Raw genomic sequence first — 18,046 nt, 5'->3', positions numbered from 1 at the left:
TGGCATTTGCATAGACAGTGTCAATGTTATTATCAAATTTGTAATAAAATGTGATGTTTATAATGACATTGGTGCAAAGCTTCCAATCCCGCCTAGGTCACATTTTATTTTATAAAGGCCCTGTAACCCTCTAGGAACCATTGTGTGTTAGAAAGACACATTGAGAGAAATTACAGGTAATATAGCAAAAATACTGAATTCTTATAAAAATTTCAGCACTCAGAATGGTTAAATTATGTAGATATATTATTTAAAAAACAAGATTTATCCTCTAGCTACCCACACATAAAACTTGCCAAGACAAATTAAATTTTTATATGGCAAAGTAAGGCTCAAAATTGATCTTGGTCTCTAAGTGGCTAGAGCAGCAATTCTCGAAGTGTGCTCTGTGGACCCCTAGGGCTCTGCAAAACCCCTGTTGATAATAGTTGTAATAATAATTTAAAAATAACCAGCTTTTTTAAAGGAATGTGTGGTTCACAGTGAAAAACTAAAAATTTTGAATTTGGGGCTGTCATATATTTTGCTTTCCAAAAGGGTTCCATCACCAAAAAAGTTTGCAAACCACTCGGCTAGAAAATAATTTATAGAAGTGGTCATGCAAACATCATATGAAATTGAATACAACCCATTTCGCAGATCAAAAGTCAAGGACGCACATCCTGTCTCGCACCTCTTGAGACGATATTTACACATGTATTGCATCTATAAATAGCTTAATAACCTGTTAATGCCGGAGATACATTATCACAACCAGCCCATCAGCTGATAAGAGCAGAGTAAATAGGAACTTAAATTATAATCAGATACCAGATTGTATAGAAACTAGTTGGTAAACTGTTGTTAGTTCAGCTTTGGTTTCTATTGTGTTTTTATAGTTTTTAGTAGTTATTTTTATTACTTACAAAAGTAAATTTACAAGATAATGACAAGCAAACATTAAAAACCTAAAGTTGCCCGGGGCATTGTCCCCAGGACGCTTGCTACGTTTCCCCGCTGGATTGCCAGACAGCTGCTGAGCGAAATATTCGCCCGCTCGAAAGTCGCCAGACATCTAGCAAAGTTTATTTGAAAGGACCATGGGCAACTTTGTATGGAGCCTTGCCCCAAAACCAACAGAGTTGATATTGAGAGTTAGGTCATTAGATAGGTATTTCTCTGTACTTCATTTCGTTCTATGGGCACCAAGCGGAATTCAATTGCAGAACTGAGATATTGGTATTTTAGCCAAAATGTCGTCATCCTTATACCTAGGCAATAGGGTTCAATTACGTAAATTAATTGCTGCAGGGTAGATGTTCGCGCACCGCCGGTCGTATTTGCGCGCTCGCCCTGCGGTGGACTCTATTGCCTAGGTAATAAGGGTGACGACATTTGACTAAAATACTAGTATCTCAGTTCTGCAATGGAATTCCGCTTGGTGCCCATAGAACGAAGTGAAGTACAGAGAAATACCTATCTAATGACCTAACTCTCAAATCTGTTGGTTTTGGGGCAATTTTGACGCGTAGTCCTTTCTTTCACAACTTGTCCTGCACCTCTAGCACAACTGGCCGCGACAGGCGTGAGAAGTGACAGATCGGCGCGACTTGGCGGTTTGTCGCGTGTTGGCAGCACAACTCACGCGCGAGAGCCGCGACAAACTCGCGATCAGGTGTCACTGTCAGAAAATGACAACGATCGCGACTTTGAACTAAAATCCGTAGCACAACTGCCTATTTTGAGACAAAATATTCTCTCGTCTTTATGTCAATCCGCGAGTCGAAGTCTACGCGACTTTATAACGCGACTCGCTCTCGCGGGTGGTTTGCTTGTACTTTTTTAACTAAACTCATGATAATTATAACTTAAAAACAAGTTTCATGTATTATGTAATAATATAATTTGTATAATTACTTATTGCCCTAAGGAATAAGGAAGTATGGAACAATCACTAAATGCGCTTTACGCACTCTTATATCGATTATGTACGGTGATACCTACAAGTACCACAACACACCCATCATGTTTACAACTTTAATTTCAAACAGCTAGCTTGTAGGTACTCAATTAAATAATTAGGTACATATATATGTAGGATTTTTAAATTTCAATTCAGGTTCGTAAGTTTGTAAAAGTAATCCTAAGCTTCCTTACACAAAACTTTCATTTTCTAACCTAACCTAACAACGGAGCCCGCTTGCTTGTACACAAATGAAGCCGATGAGGAGGTAGGTACAAATGTTCAAAACAAACTATCCAACTTATTAAGTAAGCCATAGTCTTAGTAGTAATATTTACGATCACGGTTAGATTTCAACAATCTCTTACTATTTAGGTACCGTTTGGAACCTTCCTCGACTTCAACAAAACATACCTACATGTGGCCTGTGCCCGCTGCATCGTACTCTAACAGAATGATGTAATACGTGGCTATAACAGGATCATGTCCGGCTCAAAATCATGCTTTGTATGAAATATTATCAGTCAACACCCACTAAACCATTCCGTCCCCTGCTAACACCATACCGTTACGTGACTGGACCGAGCCGACCAACAATATTTTGAAGGAGTCGATACGCTCATGTCATAGTCTGCGTAGGTAGCATAGGTACGGTTATCATATGGTCTACCATATTTAAACTCCTCTAGATCATACCCGTGTTCTAGATGTTTTACTTCATGTTTGACAGGGCCTGATATACTTAATCATGCTATGATATGTTGCTGTCAACATTAGGTATGAAGTGGGCCTTGGGGAGCTAATTAATAATGGCTTCTAGGAGTTCTAGGTACTTACCTACCTACTTTATTTTTGTTTCTTTTCAGGTAAAAATACAGGAGAGAAAAAAAACAATATTTAAATTAATAGTATATTGCTTTGCCTTATATATTCTTGCAATATTCGACTTCTTATTATTAAACCTAATATATATTAACATCTAGAACCACTATAGAGAAATTGTAAGAATCTTCTTTATTACCCTTGAAAAGTATTTTCTCTCTTCCTTTTTCTTCGACATGCGGCGTAGGACAATTAAATATCACCCTGGAAAGAAAATTGATTTGTAAACAAGACAATAGAATATGGTCATGACTTCATCGAGGACTATGAAATAAGCTTTTCATATCAATTTGTCAAATCATAAACAGTTAGGTACACAGTACACACACATGCCATCCATTATTGGCACAAGAAAAACTATATGAAACTTATTTGAGAGTTACTGTGGCAGCTTAGATAGGTACGCCATAACCATTAGGGTTATTATTAATAGTTCACTTCCTCGGTGGTGTTCTTAAAGCTAAAGCGCTTCTCACATCTTAGTTATTTTAGAAAAGGGGACAGCTCCGCGTTTGAAACCTACAAGCTTGCCTAGTGTGTTTCTTTTCCTGAATCTCCACTTCGGGTCCCGTTGGCACGTTCCTGTTAATAATATTTTCCTTTGGGTGCTGGGATATCAATCGTGTCTAGGATAATGCTGAACTTATTCTGAAAAAAAAAGCATTATTTACAACAGGAATATGAGAACAAAACCAATAATAGCAATTCCATTATTATAGTTACTTACAAAAATATTTTATTTAAAAGGTTTATTAAACAGAAATTTTTAAACAATATATACTTTAAGGAATATTATCAATATTAAGTATATAAGGCTCTATTACTTACATTTTTTCATATTTTTCCCTTAATTAAATGTTGACAAAATTTGAAAGTTCCTTGACTTTGACAGGAAAAACTTAACCATCGACAAAAAACTAGATTTTTTACCACCAAAGAACGAATGATTTAGCGCATCCCTGGTTTCCGATTCAGTGTTGCCACTTGCAAATATCGATTTGTTTAGACTTTGATTTCGCCGGGTAACACTGACGAGTCGCGCCGCGACTTTGAGTTCTCTACGCGGCTGTTGCAGTCGCGGGTACAAGTTATGCTACGGAAATCGACAGATTTGACAGCCGCGGGAATGGCGACTCGAGTCGCGGTCTAAGTCGCGGATGCAAGATGTGCTAGAGGTGCTGATCGCGAGTTTGTCGCGGTTCTCGCGCACGAGTTGTGCCAACACGCGACAAGCCCTCGAGTCTTGCCGGATTGTCTCTACTCGCACCTGTCGCGGTAAGTTATGCTAGAGGTGCTGGTGTAGTAAATAGTAATTTACACAATATAAAAGTCGCTAGAGACTTCATACTATTGTCACTGTGACTAGGGTTGCCAGATGGTCGGGATTTGGCGGGATTCTCCCGATTTTTAGCATGTGTTCCCGATTCCCGACAAAAATGTAAACTGTTTCGAAAAACAGCTTCACGTTAAAAAACAATAATTTCAAGTTCCAAACTGCCGTCGAGTGAGCGAGCTGACGTAGTGCCAATAATGTAAAATATCGTTGTTTTTAATACAATTACTTTAATTTGAATATATTTTTTTCCCGACTCAAGTCCTAAAATCCCGAAAAATTTATATTGTTTCCCGTTTCCTGTCATTCCATGACTGTACAGTCCGCAGCAGAAGTTGCTAAGCGGGCCAGGTGTTCAAAATGATCTTGATGCGACTTTATTGGTAAGAGAATAAGAGTGTGTCAAGATTAGAGATGCACCGGATGTCCGGTTACTATCCGGTATTCGGCCTATCCGGCCATTATTTTACTATCCGGCCGGATACCGGATAGTGACCTACTATCCGGTCGGATACCGGATAGTAACATTGCTTGATCTCGGAGTTAACAAATTGGATTTAAGAAACAGACACGGTCATAATCGTAATTGTGTATTATTTTAAAACATTTTAATCATTCCACTGACTTGCACGCGCACTCATTTCGAACCTAGAAATGAGTCCGCGCGAAATTTTACTAGGAAACAGGTCAAACCTGCACAATGCGTAACTGGAAAACCAAAATGTCGGTATAGTTCCGCTGGCCGAATTCGGCCGATGGTCAGGCCTAATATCCGGTATCCGGCCAAACAACTATCCGTTGCATCTCTAGTCAGGATAATTTTGAACACCTCGCCCGCTTAGCAACTTCTGCTGCTAACTTTACATCATAATATCATAAACGTCCAATTTCTATGACACTTTCACAGTTTTTTCTCTCAAAATCAATGCAGATTAGGTTAGCTAGGCGGACTCTAAAAGTGGCATAACAAAAGTGGTAGTGACTTGACACCTTTTTACCGTAAATACCGGTTAGAATAACATTATTTGCTAATGAGTTTGGCGTCTGCCATCTATTTACTTCTATACCTACTGCAAAAACGGTAGTTAACATCTTCTGTATACCTAATATCTTTATTTGACTTGAAGACATAAAATCTAGTGTGACTTGCGTTGTCACGGCATATTTGAAGTAACGCTTCCAATGTAGTATGGTAGGTATGGAGTCACAGGAAGAAGAAGTTTCAAATTTGATCCCTACTACGATACTCTCCAACGATATTTACTGCTATAATTATGTGTCGGCGGCCGATCGTAAGATCAGGCGGATCGTAATGTTCCTGTGTATTGTTTTGAGGATAGTCACATTAAACCAATATATAGGTAAGATTTATGTTCGTTAGGTTGCTTCAGATGCCCGAAGGGCAAACTGCCCAGAAATAGCAGCCCCGCGTAGCGGGGCTCCGTCGACTCAGGGAACGAGTCAAAGATTTTCACGTTTCACGATATGCCTAGGAATTTCACGATATGCCTGATATTACGTTCGGCCACAGACATAATATATGTACAGTGGTGTTCAAAAGTGCATCGAGATGTTTCAACCGTAATATTAAGGCATTACGGTCGACATTTATCCATCCACTTTTGAACGCCACTGTACCTATCTAACAATAGCGCACCTAACCAAGTGGGCCTTATTGCCTTGAATTACGGTTGATAATGAACCGCTTATGTCTCTAATTATGCTTACCAGATAAATGACGTGTTGCTGTTATCTATTATAAACAGACCTGTTAATCCTGTTATCATTAATGCAGCACGAGCCCTACGACCTTGTCCGCCCGTCACCTTAGAACAGAATAGAACACACAATATGTCTTCTTCCTCGCGTTATCCCGGCATTTTGCCACGGCTCATGGGAGCCTGGGGTCCGCTTGACAACTAATCCCATGATTTGACGTAGGCAATATTTTTTACGAAAGCGACTGCCATCTGACCTTCCAACCCAGAGGGGAAACTAGGTCTTGTTGGGATTAGTCCGGTTTCCTCACAATGTTTTCCTTCACCGAAAAGCGACTGGCAAATATCAAATGATATTTCGTACATAAGTTCCGAAAAACTCATTGGTACGAGCCGGGGTTTGAACCCGCGACCTCCGGATTGAAAGTCGCACGCTCTTACCGCTAGGCCACCAGCGCTTGTTCTAGAACACACAATATGTATAGTATAGTTAAGAATTCTGACTATCTACTAAAGCCTTTAAGCGCCACTTGCGCCATTCCACTAACCCAGGGTTAACCGGTTAAATCTGTAGTTACCATGGTTATCAGTACAATTAGGGTTAAGCGGTTAAACCCTTAAGTAACCCCGAGTTAGTGGGATGGTGCAAGAGGCGCGTGTGAGAAAAGCGAATTAAAATAGCTGTCTAAGTAAATAAGGAGAAACCCCACTTCCATGTAAATAAGCAAATTTAAATATAAAACTCAAAATGAATAATCAATATTACTTCTATTCCCATTACTGCCTAATAACACTATGTTTGGCGTATAATTTAGGCATAACTTGTCGTTAGTTATTTATTTACCTTGGTTCAAAGTATATACAACTGCTAAAACAATCACTGGTTGTTATTGGGGTTATAAGTATCATAAATAAAATAATAAACACTACATGTGTTGAAAATAAAACTGTTTATTAAAGTCAATCATCCTATTTATTCACCTTATTATCAACAACTAATAAATATAATTACTAAGAGTAATTATTCACTAAGAGATGATTGAATTAATTAATCCATCTATTTAATTAATCAAGTAAATACTTAATTATTATAATACATATTATTAATTATCAACATAGTATTTACTTAACTTTGAATATTCCTTTGGCGACGATTAACTCAGTGCTGATGCTCAAAGCAGACTGACACAAATGAATTTGGTCAGGCCCTTTTATGCCCATCGCTAGCCAGCCACTTGCACCTGGTTAATTATGCCACTTGTCATTCCACAAATGACGTCACAATCGTGGTTTCTCATGTACCTCGTCCATTTATCGAAATATCCAACATAAAATGATTATAACATCTTTTCATTAAATTCCGTTATACATAATTACTAATCAGTAATATATATACATAATAAATCACTTAAAAGTAATGTACAAATCTTAGTAGTAGGTTAACTACTATATTATTATTAAAGTTACCACTACCCCTGTTTCTCTTATCTACCGTGGTTTCGTATCGTACCCACATAAATCACCAATTGTGTAAACTTCACGTGAAGTTGTGTTTAAGTGTTTAAATAGTGCAATATATTATCAACATTGGACTTCAAAGAGAAACAGGTCAGTTTCATACGTAATACAATTTGTACATAGGATAATAATATTCTAACACGGCCATACTGACTTGTACTTCGTTCCCGAAGTACACCTCATTATGGTCTGTTAGGTAAGTATTGTATGATCATACAATTTCGATACCCATTACTATAGTTTGGCCAGAGACTGTCTCATCTCAAACATAGATAGAAATAATCATATTATATTTGCCTTATGCTAGTACTAGCACCCAATAAAAACAAAATATAAGATAAACATATACATATATATTGCGCATCTCTCTTTTTTTTTTTCAGGCCAACACTTCAAATGCACCATTTTTTTTTTTTGCATTTCTCTTTTTTTTTTTTTTTTCAGGCCAACACGTGTACAAATGCACCAGTTATTTCTTTTTGCATTTCTCTCTCTCTTTTTTTTTTTTTACCATGGATTTCTCAACTTCATCAAGCATTCTTTCATACATCATTCTCTTTTTTTTTTTCATTGGCCATAAAGTGATATATGACTTGCTCATAACATCACCATCATCATCGTCAGTCATATGACCAACCAACATACATCTCTTACATACATCTCTTTACTTTGTCTTTTTTTTTATAATACATAAATTATCACCATAAGTATATAAACTTCTTAGTCCCATAGCAAGCTCAACTAGCTTATGTTTCGGGCACTAGAAGACGATAGAGATGTATAAATATATTTATGCATATGTACATAAATATTCATACTTATATACATAAAATAAACATTCACGGCTAAGGAACAAATCCTTCCGATAAACACACAAATAGATGTACCCACTGGGTATCGAACCCGGGAACTCCAACCTGGTAGGCAATCTCTTCTTTTTTTTTTGACAAATGAAAACGCCAACACATGAAAGTTTCCAATCCAAGACCTCCAACCTCCGTAAAACTTACTAAGTTCTTCTTCTATAAGCTTACAACCACAATAAATAATGAACTTAAAAGTGGGGAAATAAAACTAAGCTTTACGTATCTGTTCAATACAAAATAATTTTGGCATTCAGCTGGCATTTAGATGGTCGGGGAGGCCTTGTACAACATGGAGGCGGTCAGTTGAGAAGGAGGCTGACTCAAGTGGACTCGACTGGAAAGAGCTGGAAGTAGCTGCTCAAAATTGTGACAAATGGAAAATAATTCTGCGAGCCCTATGTCCCTAATTAATTTACAATAAATTATGTTTAAAAACCATTCTCCTGCCACTGGTAACGTCTATCCTACAAGGAGATCTTATCCTTTATTGTTTAACAGAAATAAACATTTTTTTTCATTTTCATTCTATTAGAACTTCCTACGTTGGATCGCTCCTAAGAATTTTATATAAACCTAACCTAACATAATTTTTAACTCCGTTCGGCCATCCCACAAAACAACTAGGTACTCTAAAAGTCAGTGGTCAGAATTCTCTATAATGTATTCAATATGTATAGATCTATCTCTGAAGCTTCGATGGCAAAAATGCGGTTACATATAATAGGAAACGTACTTCTTCTTAAATGTTTTTTTTTTTTGAGCTTCGATCGTAACTGTATTTAAACCTATTTAGCAGATAACGAGATAATCTCCTAGTTGAATCTTAATTGTGCAAAAGAACTTATCGTACAAAGGCGTACTTTTCATACAAAAGTCATTCTCTAGGACAGCGGTATTATGGTCGCATTTTATCACCCGCCATTCCATGAGTTACTCTCGTATTACATTTTTGTTAGAACGTGACAGGCATGGTGGCAAATGACAAAGAGCCGACCGTATTAGCCCTACAGAAGGTCATAGGTACAAAATTGCCTAGTACAATTAATTACCACCTGACCATGTGAATGGTGGTACATATACATATAACGGTTTAAAATATTGTATTATTATTTATTTACGTTCCTTACAAGTCAGCTAGACGAATTTTCCTAAAGGAATACGTTTATCTTATACTCATTAATCGATCGTACCTACTCTAAGTTGTGTATTTTTCTTTTTTTTTAATAAAGTAATTTTATTACCAAGAGAATATGTCCTTTTTATTTACTGAATAATTTTCATGTGCAAAACACTACCTTTCAACTTTCACGGTTTCAAAACATTATTTACTAATACGGGACTTCAATTTTATTACCTCTGATAACCACAAGAACAACTGACTAGTCTACTTTTTGTACGACGTAATTGTCTAAAGTTGTCACTGAGGTATCTCTTATTTTAGTAGTCATTTAATATTCAATCAATTAGTAAATTTATTAAGCTAACTGGAAGCATACTATCAAAAACGCTTTTATGTCAAAATTTTAAAACACGTATTACTATCTGTACACGGAACTAGCAGTAAGTCTCCTATCTTACGACGGTATGTACAAAATTGTAAATAACCGTTATTACTATTTATGCAAGTATCACGACTACAGACTGTTGTATATCGATAAGCTTACGAGGAGCTTGAAGATTAAAAAGTATGCTGACTTTATCCTATACAGTACTTTACAACGACCTGACAGTTGAATATTATTTATTTTATTTCATTTACTGTTCTTACTTATTTAAACAGTCTCTTGTATCTTTAAGATATGTGACTTCGATATCAGACTATTAAAAAAACTAACCTAAGTAACTGGCATTATATAAATATTAAGTACCTAACAGATATTATAATAATATTTATTATCGTGTCAATCGTAACAAAAATAAGAAATAATGTGACTATTCAAATACAAAGAACGTACGAGGGCATTTTCACTTTCCCGTATACCGTTAACGGTCGGTTAAGAAAAGTCTCAAAACTGACGATCAATATCAAAACCGTGACACTTAAATAAAGTATCAAATTCGTAACTAAACCGGCAGCTGAACGTGACTTGAAATACCTAACTTATGACACGCGGTAAGTTACAATTCAAATGCCCATTATATTTAACCGCTTAGCTAAATTCAAACGTAGTCTTTAATGGAGACCTCAAACTCTTCTAATAAAATAAGATTAGAGTTGTAGCTAACTGATTTCGAAAAATAATTATCCGGGCTATAAATAACGTTATTTCAACGTTTTCACAAATAACCCTTTTTTATTCTCCTATTCAATCATTAACCAAATCGTCGTTTTAAATAGAATATATTTATTTAAGTCTCATTATGGCTGGTTACATACGACCGGTTATAAAAAGAGCAGATGTTTACGTTTATCCAAATCAGTAACTATTCGTAGGTAGTTTCGCGGTGAAGGTAATAATACTGATGTTGACGACGTTTAAGGTATTTAACATAAATAGTCCTACTTTTTAAATTAAACCAAATTTTAACATACCAGAAACAACATAGGTAATTCATCAGTCATCCTTCCAGACAGGCGCCACTCCGCAGCGTCTCACAGGCGCGGCAGTTTCTGTTTCGCGATTTCCTTTAAGCTGTTTGCTGCTGTTCTTCATAAAAAGTGTCATGCTTAGTATACCAAATATCTTGTTTCACCTGGGGTTTTCACTGAAAATGAGATACCAGCAGTGTCCTTGTGTCCAGTATAGCGCAGCATACAGTTCTTAGAGTTGGGTAGCGTCCGGCTTTTGACTAGCATAATCAGTCGTATACTCGTACTGCTCCTGAAACATTAGTTTTGTAGGCATAGAATGTGTGTAACATCCCACTTCTGATGTGAGAAAAGCGAATTAAAATAGCTGTCTAAGTAAATAAGGAGAAACCCCACTTCCATGTAAATAAGCAAATTTAAATATAAAACTCAAAATGAATAATCAATATTACTTCTATTCCCATTACTGCCTAATAACACTATGTTTGGCGTATAATTTAGGCATAACTTGTCGTTAGTTATTTATTTACCTTGGTTCAAAGTATATACAACTGCTAAAACAATCACTGGTTGTTATTGGGGTTATAAGTATCATAAATAAAATAATAAACACTACATGTGTTGAAAATAAAACTGTTTATTAAAGTCAATCATCCTATTTATTCACCTTATTATCAACAACTAATAAATATAATTACTAAGAGTAATTATTCACTAAGAGATGATTGAATTAATTAATCCATCTATTTAATTAATCAAGTAAATACTTAATTATTATAATACATATTATTAATTATCAACATAGTATTTACTTAACTTTGAATATTCCTTTGGCGACGATTAACTCAGTGCTGATGCTCAAAGCAGACTGACACAAATGAATTTGGTCAGGCCCTTTTATGCCCATCGCTAGCCAGCCACTTGCACCTGGTTAATTATGCCACTTGTCATTCCACAAATGACGTCACAATCGTGGTTTCTCATGTACCTCGTCCATTTATCGAAATATCCAACATAAAATGATTATAACATCTTTTCATTAAATTCCGTTATACATAATTACTAATCAGTAATATATATACATAATAAATCACTTAAAAGTAATGTACAAATCTTAGTAGTAGGTTAACTACTATATTATTATTAAAGTTACCACTACCCCTGTTTCTCTTATCTACCGTGGTTTCGTATCGTACCCACATAAATCACCAATTGTGTAAACTTCACGTGAAGTTGTGTTTAAGTGTTTAAATAGTGCAATATATTATCAACATTGGACTTCAAAGAGAAACAGGTCAGTTTCATACGTAATACAATTTGTACATAGGATAATAATATTCTAACACGCGCAACTGGCTAAAAATTATGCAAGCCTCACGACGAGTTTGTTTGACACTGACATATTCGCTAACGTCTGCGTAACTTACTTTCGATACGTCTCGCTGGTTACTCACACTAATATGCCAAGACGAGCGAGATGCATAGACAGTAAGTTACGCACACGTTAGCTAATACAGTGGCGTAGCTAGGGGGGGGGGGGCGGCGGAGGCGGTCCGCCCCGGGTGTCACCCATTCAGGGGTGACATCCGACCGTGAACATCAGTAGTGCCACTAGTGCCACCTATAAAAATTCGTAAAATCATGTAAAATGAAAGCGATGGAGTAAATCCTGAGCTATTTAACATATAAATTACAATTACTCTTTTTAAATATATTTTACAATTTTGATTGAATTTTGGGGTGACACCCACAATTTCCGCACCGGGTGCCACCCATGCTAGCTACGCCACTGAGCTAATATGTCAGGTCAGTGTCACACTCGTGACTCGTGGTAAGGTTACAGATAGAGTTTTATGGACACTCCGTTACTTACGAATACATTTAGGTACACAATTATTTTTTTAGAAAATCTTAGGATGGATACTTCGTCGGCGTCAGGCGTTAGTGAGAGACAAAGACAACACGATCCCTTTCGCTATACCACTTTCCTTTTCAGATCAGGTAGCCTTTTATACTTTAATATTAAAGTTCATAGTATCGCTCGCTATCTGCTTAGTAATAGTTAGGTTATCTGTTTTGCAAGACAGTAAAAATTCTATGGCTATAGTTCGTTTTTTTTAGCATTAGAAAGAACTCCACAGAAGCAAGCGTGCAGTTTTTATCAGGCTCGTTATTTGTTAATAATTATTGAATTATCTAATGAAGCATGGTCAATACATATAATTTACTTCAAATTAATAACGCTAAAAGTGCCGGATTTGGAACCACAAGTTTACTTCTGCGAAGTTCTTTCTAATGCTAAAAAAACTGACTATACGTAGTACTATTAGTACTATTACTGAGTATTACCTATACTCGTAGAATAGTGAGTTTTTTTCACATAGAGTTGTGAATTACGCTCGGCCGTGACCCTGCGAACGCAAACGAACACGGTTTTCGGACAATCATGATTTGAATATTTTGTACACTTTTGACAAACACATCGTAAATCTTATTACTAAAGGAATAAGGTTCAATGATGGTCAGTTAAGAATTGCTGTTTCTAATTACATACCTTAACGGTTTGCTAGCAATTTTGTGGCAAATTTTAATGGGCGCTTACCGCAATTTACATTTCAAATCTTGTTATAAACTGAAACAGATGTTATATACTAGTGACCAAGTCTTCAGCTTACCGGCTCACGCTCTGGATCTGTTGGCAGTGGGGGGACACTCCTAACTTCGGGCAAACTCGGCTCCGTTCGGCACAGCATTGCTTCGAGCAATTATTAGGGTTGACACAACTTGACGTCCCTTTGCGTGCACGACTACAAATAAAATAATGCCTTAAATTTTGACAATCCTAAATAGCCGAAAGGGATATATATATAGTGCCATAAGTTAGAAAGAGATATGATTTGAACCTGAATCGCTGTCAAACTTCGGTTTTGTAGGAAGTGCTCTTTCTGTACGGTAGTACTATTACTTATTCTGTGCTGTTGGCTACCCGGCCACGGCGGTACGATGTGATAGACAGTTAATAGTGTTGCTGAGTACCTATGTACTTCGCAATCAACTATAATTGCTCAATTACCATTAACATGCCAATGTCTATAAGTACTGTTATACCTGTAATGAATACCTAACCAATCTAACCTTTTTTTTAAAGAGGGGTATGCTTTACGCATACCACCCGGCGCGGGGACGGGCCGGGATGGTTATGTGGGACTCCCTGTTGTGAGCTAATGAGACCTCAGGTTTACCCACTAAAACCCCTCTGTTGCCGCCTTGCTACTATATGGTGAGGTCCCAGGAACGCCGAAGTACTTTTCCGCATCCTCGCCAAATTAATCTAACCTAACCTTACTATATGTATTCTGTTCCATGAAGTACTAATGGAATAAAGAATGTAAACAAACCAAACCACGTGACTCAGTCAAATGAGATACGTACAATATTTTGCATGAGTAAAATTATATAATTGACTGAGCTAGCACGTTCACGGCTCCTACCTTTTAGCGCACGCGCACGTGCACGGCTTCGTACACGCAGCCGGTGTGGCGTGGCCCTAATGGTTTAAAGTCTGGTCAGTGGTCATGTAGATTTGCCGATTTTGCCGGGTACTTATCTACTAAAGATTTAGTATCTAAATAACCTAACGCACAGAAACTCTAACAAACCTAACTCTCTATCAAAACGCATCTGTTACGATCAGGAGCAGGACAGATATGGCCGCTAGGTGGCGACAGCGCCACGTGCGGCTTATGGCAAACCCCAAAATTGGGGCCGAACGGATGCACTTTTAGCTACCTGTATCAAAGCGACAAAATCGCGGAGTGAGCCACGCCTGCCTGACGTACGATTTTTGCATACTGAGAAGGATCGGCTGTCGTTGGATACCGTATGTCGGTATGTCGGTAATATGCCAAAGAATCCCCTGCCGTGCCATGTCGATAGTGGGCGCCGGGCCTAATGGGGTCTGCTGACTATACTATACAGGTCTAGACAAAGTAGAATAAAATTGCTGGCAAACTATCGTACAAAACGCTTAAAACACTATTTACGTAAGACCTTGGTATGCACTAACAACTCATCTGTTCCGCTTCCATACAATGAAACTATTCTCAAACAGCCTGTAAAATGTTTACTGAAATAGTTTAGAAACGTACTGCTATTATTAGTCCTTATCCTGCAAGCGATTATTGCTGTTTATAACAAAAACATAGTTGCAATTTACTGGTAATTTATACTTAGATAAAATCTGAGAGAAAACATATAAAAACTCAAAAATGCGCATTTTTCCAGAGATAAGACCTAAGGCTTGAACACGTGAAAATTTGGGCACATAAAATTACAAATAAATAGAAAATAAATGTCTAATGGAGCGAAATATATATTGAATATAATTGAAAATATTATAATTATATCTTGCAATCTTCGGGAATGTATTAGCAACTCATACAAGTCGAACTTTTTATTTTGCGTTATTGCTTGAAGTGAACTCTAATCTAACACTTAACATGCTCAAATATGTTAAACATTTTACAATTTTGCATACAAATTTCATTTAGCACCACTATTTTGAGAGCAGATAAGCTCTTGCTAACTCTTAATCTAACTTGACTTCAATTTTTGTGCATATTTTTAAGATATTTGTACCTTTTATGCAACATAAGAAAAGATAGGTTTCGGTCTTTATGTAATAAGAACGCTGTATGTTCCTATTGTTCCTAGTTTCTTTTTTTTCTCATTTCAATCTCGTGTTTTTCTGCTTTCTGTCTTTCCAATCATTACCGTCTCCGCAACATTTCAAAAACACAAAAACAAATCGATTCTTGATATATTAACATTTTCACAAGTTTCTTTAGCCTAATCGAATTTTCCAAGGCTATTGATGCAAAGTGATTTCGCTCCGTTATTGTTTAAAGGTCGTTATCATAAAAACGAATTATGGTAGTTCTCAAAACTATTGTGGTATCACATATTCCTCATGCTATAGCGATTTTAATTTAAGTTAAATCGCCCTCGAAAACCTTCATAGGTAACATATCAAATTTCATCGAAATCGTTAGAGCCGTTTCCGAGATCCCCGAAATATATAAATAAACAAGAATTGCTCGTTTAAATTAAAGGTGTTAGATAGATACGTTTAAATGTTTGATTAACAGGCTGAATCGTAGAGTCCGTCTCAGTTGACTCACAGTCAACTTTGCACGGACTTGCTCAGAACAAAGCATAATTATTTTCATAGTTTGACATCAATGATGAACATATTAATGATATTACATTGCCCACACTTTGTCATTACAAATGCGAAGCAAAATTAGTTTGGTCCGACTCAATAAGTTTGAAATGAAGGCCTGAATAATGATTCACGTTAATTCCCATTTATCTCTTAATTATATTAATGACTAATTGTATTAAGTAGCTTAAGTTTTTTTTTCTTTCTGTCTTAAACCTACAACTTGTTGCTACGGAGGAGCGGGGCTTCCTGATACAGGTATAATATATTACTTAATAGGAAGTCCCAACCTTGTTATATGTACAATGTACATATATTTGTTATCGTGTAATTTTCATCTCTAAAACGGGTTTTAAATCCCTACTATTCCTATTTACTGTGTATGTCTGTTCTGTGACCTTAAACTGCTAAGCCTAATATTTAAGTATGTAGATGTAATTCGGTGTCGATATGGCTCGCGTCTCTGGACATATAATAGTTTTTATCACGAATATCCCTTAACCTTTTGACCGCCATATCATTTTTCGTGTCGTGTCGACGGCGGTAAGAAGTTACACGAAGTTTTGTCATATTTATCAGGCCGCGGCGAAATGAGCTTCGGTCGACGCCGGTTAAAAGCCTGAAGGGTAGACTTGATTATGGAATTGTAATACCAACTTTTTTTTCATTCCAGTGACGTAAACGACGTTGTAATGCGTCGCCCGCCGCCGTCGCGTCGCTCCACCGAGTTCTTGCTCGATGATGTCGGCGACGGAGCGGAGGCTGATCTACTTAGCAGCACGCCGCCGAGAGCGCTTATCAGGAAAAAGGAGAAGGCTAGAAGGTAAATACTGAACTAGGGGTGCCTAAGTGGACGCTCGAGTTGGGCGTGCAGCGGGGCGGGGCGTGCGGCGTGCATGTTAAACAAATACAAACGTATAGGAGCGGCCTTAGTGCACGCTGCTCAAATAATTTGTGAGCCCGACGCCACGCTGCACGCCCCGCCGAACGCTGCGCTCCAAGCGTCCACTCAGGCCTTACACTAATACTGTGAGTCCTAAAGACCTCGCTTTGTTCGACGGAATACTGGCTTGATGACTTCAGAGACGGGGTAGAAGCGTACCTACTTAGCAGCACACTGCCCAGAACAGAACAGAAATTTCGCTGTACATTCCAAACAAAGAGAATTTAGACTAGAGGAATATTGTCAAATTGATATTGTAGGAACTCTGTTAAACAACGCAACCTTAAAGTCCTTAAAATGGTCTCGAATCGACGAGTAGTAGGTATACGACTGTATAAAAGTTCGGCGGTAAGAGCTTATTTATATCACAAATAAAATTAATATCAAAAAGTTATTTAGTTCGAGTATGTTTGATGACTAAACCATGTCCGATATTAGTCATCTATTATTATTTTACCCCGCCAGATGATTGTTGACGTACGTGTTATCATGTGGCCTATCTTATCAGCTATTTATGTCTGACTCTCGACTACACCGGTTGATTGATGTTAATTGCTACGGAGACTGAATACAAAACGTAACGAATAAAAAACCTAATAAATACTGATCTAGCCGTCCAGTATCATAAGAACGCAAAGATGACAATGATGATATTGCTCTAATGACAAGTTGGACGTATCGATCAAATTAATAATAACAATAAGAACCAAGGGTCAGATGCAGAAGGCGGTAATTTTGGACACGGCGCGTATAGTACGTCGATTCCTCACTCTGCGGCCCTGACCACCGGCAGCTTGGGCCCTGCCCCGTTGCCGGCGGCACCCTAGGTTAGGATTTTATAATGTGTTTATATGTATTTTTTATTGTTTTGTAAGTGTTTTTATATTTTACTTTTATATTCATATTATAAATAACCTAACTTAAGACGAAAAATAAATAAAGAGAATAAGAATAATTTATTAATTATTATCGTAACAGAATACATGGTAAAACTTGCACAAATGTTGTCCTGTGTGTCCCAAACTAGGCTGAGCCTGTATCTTGAGACCCACCGAGCCGGTTCTACATAAACATTTTACCCGATGATACCTAC

The 18,046-nt window shown here is 37.2% G+C and overlaps 1 protein-coding gene and 1 long non-coding RNA gene across 2 annotated transcripts in view; one reads left to right on the top strand and one right to left on the bottom strand.

Annotated features, from left to right (window-relative positions):
* LOC134672197 (uncharacterized) overlaps positions 1-18,046 on the top strand; it is a 50,062-nt gene that overhangs the window by 1,820 nt on the left and 30,196 nt on the right. Inside the window, exon 2 of the mRNA XM_063530101.1 lies at positions 16,684-16,833. Within this exon, the coding sequence (XP_063386171.1) occupies positions 16,684-16,833 (150 nt within the window). The remainder of the gene's footprint in view (positions 1-16,683; positions 16,834-18,046) is intronic.
* On the bottom strand, positions 2,837-3,475 carry LOC134673360 (uncharacterized). Its single transcript, XR_010099468.1, has 2 exons — positions 3,348-3,475; positions 2,837-3,028 (listed from the first exon to the last, which is right to left on the bottom strand). It is a non-coding gene; the product is annotated as an uncharacterized LOC134673360 (long non-coding RNA).

Source organism: Cydia fagiglandana, chromosome 2 (genome assembly GCF_963556715.1).
Source record: "Cydia fagiglandana chromosome 2, ilCydFagi1.1, whole genome shotgun sequence".
Lineage (NCBI taxonomy): Eukaryota > Metazoa > Arthropoda > Insecta > Lepidoptera > Tortricidae > Cydia > Cydia fagiglandana.
The sequence above is the reverse complement of the archived record's forward strand: the minus strand, read 5'-3'. Positions and strand labels throughout refer to the sequence as shown.